Genomic DNA, 5,352 nt, shown 5'->3' with positions numbered 1-5,352 from the left:
GATCTTCATTTCTAAAGCTGAGGTGAAAGAAGACTGCTGTTTCCTTTAGGAAGCTTTAGTGGCTTGTTAAAATCTGTTGTGAATTTATTTTTTTAATCAGTGTTGCTTTGTACCTTCTTGCATTTTCAAATTGGACACGGTCTGCTCCATGTTGATCTTCCATCACCATTTTTGAAATGTCACAAATGCAGTGAAAGTCCCGCTAGTAATGCCAAGTGTTGGTAAGTCCAGGTGAGTTTTTTCTGCTGGTCACTATGAGTTGTTTAAACTATTATGTGATTATGCATTTCCAGGTTAAATGCAAAACCTGATGGATGGCAAAAGCTACCGTAACCTCATGGAGAAGTTGTCCGTCTGCACTGAGACTCAGCACGTACAGCTGGCTAGGCCTTTCTGTGCCGACCCGCTGGCCATGTTTCACGTGTGCCCAGAAGCACCAGACAAGGTCACTTGCCCTGAAGATTTGCCATTTCTTCCTTTTGTGTCTGAGCATCTCATCCCAGAGAACTTCTACACTGAGCCCTGCACTTTTCCCTACCAGATGCCCTATTCCAGTTACCGCAGCAGTGAGTACTCCTCTGGGCCGGCTTTCATCAGGAAGAGGAATGAGAGGGAAAGACAGAGGGTTAAGTGTGTCAATGAAGGCTACGCTAAACTGAGGCATCACCTACCTAAGGAATACTTGGAGAAACGGCTCAGCAAAGTAGAGACGCTCCGTGCTGCGATAAAATACATCAGCTACCTACAGTCTGTTCTGTGCAGTGACTCTGTGCTGCCAGAAAAACATGCCATGGAGCCAAGCCAAGCACCTAAAGCAATTAACAAACAAAACCAGGTTTTGAAGGCTATCTAAACCATTCCAAACCAAGCAAAAGGTCCTTTGGGACCTTGTAGCCACTATATTATTAATGAAGTGCACATTCCCAGCACATCTTAGGAGCAGATCATAGCACGTGTCAGTGTTAGCCCACGCAAGAGTTTTAATTTTGCAGATAGTGACTACATTTAGATATGAACAAGACAACTGGGGAAATTGCATCTGAAAGGCCTAAGTTAGTTAATTCATGGAAATCAGAAAACACTTCTGAAATGGTCACCAAACAAAACCATGTAATACCCATGTGTGTGAAGTAACTCTGTGTATCATCACAACCTGCATGCTTTATAATAAAGTCTTTCCAATGATGGGATTGAGATTCCTCTCGTTTTCTGTAATGTTACTGGTTTACTCTTGCATGCACTTTCTTAAAAGATTTTTTTTGTCTAATTGCCGGTGTTTCTCTTAAAAGGTCTTTTTAAAGGTTCCCAGGAATGTCCTTAGGTGCCAACAGAAAGGATAACTTAGTTTAAAAGGAGGAAAATAAAAAAGCACAGTTACTGAACATAGGAAGAGCATAATGTCTTGCAAGTGCTGTTTCATCCTTTTCTTATTAATTATTTTTAATCCCATTAAAAACTGTTGATTTAGCCTAATTTCTATTGAAAATTGGATTCTTCTGCAGCTGTCAGTGCCCTTAAAAATTACTGGGACTGCTTACACAACACACGGTATAAAGAGGATCTTGGCCGTGGAGGGTGGGGGGTAGAATAATCCTGCAACAGAAATGGTTCAGGGCTTTCACTGATAATTGTTGAGGTCTGGGGTGGTCCTCTTCCCTCTCCCCAGTCTGTTTCTTTGTATCAGTGATTGTTTCAGCTAAATGATATAGAACAGATTAATGTGAAAATGGTGAAGAGACTTTAGCTCGTACCTGGCAAGGAGTTCTTGCTGGATGTAAGGGAATTGTATTATTGATATTGAGCAACAATTCTGCTGACAGTGTGAGTACAGGTAGTATGTGGGTGCAGCAGAATGTGTAGGAAATGGTTACAGATTAAGTGCTCTATCCTTGTCCCTAGTTGCAATCACCCCTCTGTTACCTTGGTTTTATAGCAGCGAATTGAAAAGTGCCTGCAAAATGCCATTAAGTATTCCTCCCCCCAAAATGTGACATCTGTTCACAGCAGACATTAACAGGGCGATTTCTGCATTGTATTCTGGCATGTTTTCAATACGTGCTTCGTGGGAAAAGGGTAGAATTCATTAATCCTTCCCCTTCGTTGTGAAGAGTGCAAGTTTGTAAAGCAATTTAACCACAGTTTGTCTCAGCTTCAACCTTTCTGTCTGCATTTCAAACCGGTGTATTTGTGATGCCCTGTGGTGGTGGGCTTATTTTCTAGATCTGAACTGTAGCTTCATTTAATGTGAGTTTTGTGCCCTGCAGTAGTAGGCAGAAAGCAGAGAGGACACTGTCCCCTCTTACAATCCCTCCTCTGCCCCTGCAGCCTTTCAGTGCAATATCCAGATCAACAGGGAGCTGAAAACTGAGCAGCCGTGTGGCAGATGAACGGTCCGCTCCGTGGTCACATTCCGCTGCTTTTTAGCCACTAAGGTCAAGATGCCCGATCCTGGTGGTAAGGACTGCGGCACCTTCCATAGCAACCAGGAAACACCGGCAGCAAACGGCTGCCTGCGCCCAACGGGCAGAAGGGCGAGATTTCTGCGTCGAGACTAAAATCGACCAGACACAGAGTTGTCAAGAGCTGGTGAGTTTACAGCGCTGCTGTGTCCAAGTACGTGGAGTTATCTAGAAAAAATGCAATCTCGTAACGTGTTGCACAATTGCCTTTGGTAGTGCCCTGTTTTATAACAACATAGCAGGCAGCTGTGGGAGCGTTGAAGAGCTTTAAGATGGGCTTTAATGTAGAGTTGATACTTGCATTGCTTTGCAAAGTATTAGTGGTTCCGGCTTGTTTTGTTTATAACGAGGGAGTTTGTGCAGTTGTGAAACCAGTGAATATCCAGTGTCAATTTGAGGACTTAGACATGCTTTACAGCAATGAATCCATTGCTCCTGTTGGATTTGGAGTGATAGTTTTTCTGAAATTGTGTCCTCACAAAAAGGACTCCCAGATCAGATCTTTGAGATAAGAGGCAAAATAACATTTAAACATAATACGAGAGCTTAAACTGTATTTTGGAAAGTAAATTAGGCACTTAAGATCTATGTGTTGCTGAGTTTCCATGCAAATTTTACCCTGAGCATGCTAAACCTTTCTAAGCAATATTAAACAGAAAAGGAGTGGAAGGCTTGTCTACTAAGTGTTGTCAGATTACCAGTGATAGCACCATGTCAGTCTTACCGTGACAGCCTCTCAAGAGTTGTCACTTGTCAAATCTGAGCATCTCATTCTTTCTCATGGCAAGCCATAATCCTACTGTTATAAAACATGACAGAGCAGTTGAGAGATCAAAATATTTCCTCTTAATACATGACTATAAATAAAACAAGTAACAGGCAACTGTAATCTAATGTCACGTTCAAAAATTATCAGCTTGTCAACCTCAGCTGTGGTTTGTCAGCTTGTAAAACAGGGAGAATTTGGCTGGGACCATGGATCGCAGGTATTGCAGCACGATGCCAGCTCTGAGCACGTTCTCATGCTCCAGTGTCGTGCCCACCATCAAACTCTGCTGCAGGAGCTCTTTTGTGGTGCATCCCACCTGGATCGCCGAGCCCCTCACCCTCCAAAGGTAAAACCAAGTTCTTGTTTGAGTCTGCGGTCTGTTCTTTTTTCCTGATATCTAACAGGGTAAACCAGACTGGAATGTGCCACATTGATAAATTAACGGCTCGAACATCATTTGAGCTTTCCTCTCCCCTGCGCTGGTGCTTTTTTAGATGATATTAACTAAAGTGATTTGGCACCCTGGAGATTATGAAAAGCAAGCCTGAGTTAATCCCCTACAAGAAGAAACATTCCTTTAATATTATTTGGATAAAATAAAAGTATCTTGCATAGCAGCCATCTTCTGTGAAATGTTTCTAGTGCTTTGTGGCAGGGGATTACTTTTCCTGCCTTGAACTTGAACCTGCCATCAACCAGCAGCTTTCCTGGTTACTTTTCTGTTGTTCCCTGAATGCCCAATGTAAACTGTCAGCTGCAGTGCTACTGAGTGCACCTACAGTGTGCTCTGTGCTGGAGGTGGACCCTTTCTCTCTCCTGGTCTTTAAGTGTTGCATTGGCTTGCCATGTAAGCACCAGAGGGACTAATGCAGGTAATGCTGGCCCAGGACTCCAGCCATGGCTGGCTCACTTCCTCTAAAGGCAAAAATGAAGTGATCTGGGTGAAAACAGAAACTGATGGATTTTTTCCCTGTGGAGCAAGTAGTTGTCCCAGCGCAAGCGAGTTTTCTGTTTCTTCCCACATGCTTTGGCCTGTGAGAGTGCAACAAAGTGATCCAGTTCTTAAATCTTACGAGGTTTTTCCCCCCATGACCTACAGAAGCTGTTTCTCTCAGGGCTGCTCCATTTTCTTCTCTTCAAGGTGCCAATGGGTTAGTCACTGTCTCCCCTCCCCTGGCCCAGCAAGGAAGAGGCTGAGCACGTCTGGCTTAGACAGCAACGTCCCTGTGCTGGTGAGAGGGGAACGAGATGGATTTTACTACCGAGGTACAATAAAAGAGAAGATAGAGGTGAGCGACAGTTTGCTGTGCAGCAGTTGTGGGTATGTGTAACGGGGTGTCCAGTCCTCATGCACCATCGGAGTTTAGTGTAGCAGTTTTAATTTCAGCTGGTGCCTGGATTAGAGAACAGATCACTAAGGCAGCTTATGCTCCTGATTATGTTGAGCTCCTGATGTGACTGCTTCCAATCTGCTCCCACCTCTTGCTGCCTGGCACGCCAGGTGAGCCTCCTGCAGGCAGCACAGCCTCAGGCATCAACGAACTGACCATGATCTGATCCTTGCTCTGCTCAGCCTCCTTTACTGAGCCTGTTTCTAGGAGCGAGCAGGGGTGTTTTGGGGATCCTCATCTCGTGCAGAAGGTGAGTGCCCCCCTGAACTCCCCTTTCCTGGTGAGAGCAGTGTTGTGCACCTTGCACAAGCAGGGCCTCTGCTTCTGCTGGTACTGGACACTGAGCCAGGCTTAGACAGCGTGAGCGGTGTTGTGAGCAGTGTGCCAGTTACTGTTGTGTGTAGACACACAACCATCAATAGCACAAGCAAAGTGTTAGTGTTTTCTGTACACACTTCCAGCTTGGGTCAGCTACAGACCAATGGCTCAGTCTCTTTTCAGAAATGTTAGTGAAAGCTTTAATTCATTAGTTTGTTAGCACTTCAAACCTAGCAGAAAAAAGAGTCTATTCTTTCTTGAGAACACGGAAGTGCCTGCTTTCATTGTTGATGGAAAGCCCCTTGACTAGCCTTAACTTAGAAGAAAATAAAAATTCCCAACAACTCCCCCAAGAAGCAGCGAGTTAGCATTGTACGTAATGAGGAAGGACTCGGGCATGACTGAAGAACAGATC

The 5,352-nt window shown here is 44.4% G+C and overlaps 2 protein-coding genes across 2 annotated transcripts in view; both read left to right on the top strand.

Annotated features, from left to right (window-relative positions):
• The first annotated feature begins 298 nt into the window (after positions 1-298).
• Positions 299-853, top strand: ASCL3 (achaete-scute family bHLH transcription factor 3). The gene has a single exon (XM_010179618.1). The coding sequence runs from the start codon at positions 299-301 to the stop codon at positions 851-853; it is 555 nt and encodes a 184-aa protein (XP_010177920.1).
• A 2,581-nt stretch (positions 854-3,434) lies between these two features.
• LOC104536884 (chromosome unknown open reading frame, human C11orf16) overlaps positions 3,435-5,352 on the top strand; it is a gene marked incomplete at its 3' end in the record, with an annotated part of 4,573 nt that continues 2,655 nt past the window's right edge. The window contains 3 exon segments of the mRNA XM_010179620.1: positions 3,435-3,574; positions 4,370-4,517; positions 4,834-4,838. Of these exon segments, the coding sequence (XP_010177922.1) occupies positions 3,435-3,574; positions 4,370-4,517; positions 4,834-4,838 (293 nt within the window).

Source organism: Mesitornis unicolor, unplaced genomic scaffold (genome assembly GCF_000695765.1).
Source record: "Mesitornis unicolor isolate BGI_N332 unplaced genomic scaffold, ASM69576v1 scaffold23152, whole genome shotgun sequence".
Taxonomy (NCBI): domain Eukaryota; kingdom Metazoa; phylum Chordata; class Aves; order Mesitornithiformes; family Mesitornithidae; genus Mesitornis; species Mesitornis unicolor.
This window is presented reverse-complemented; position numbering and strand designations above follow the sequence as displayed.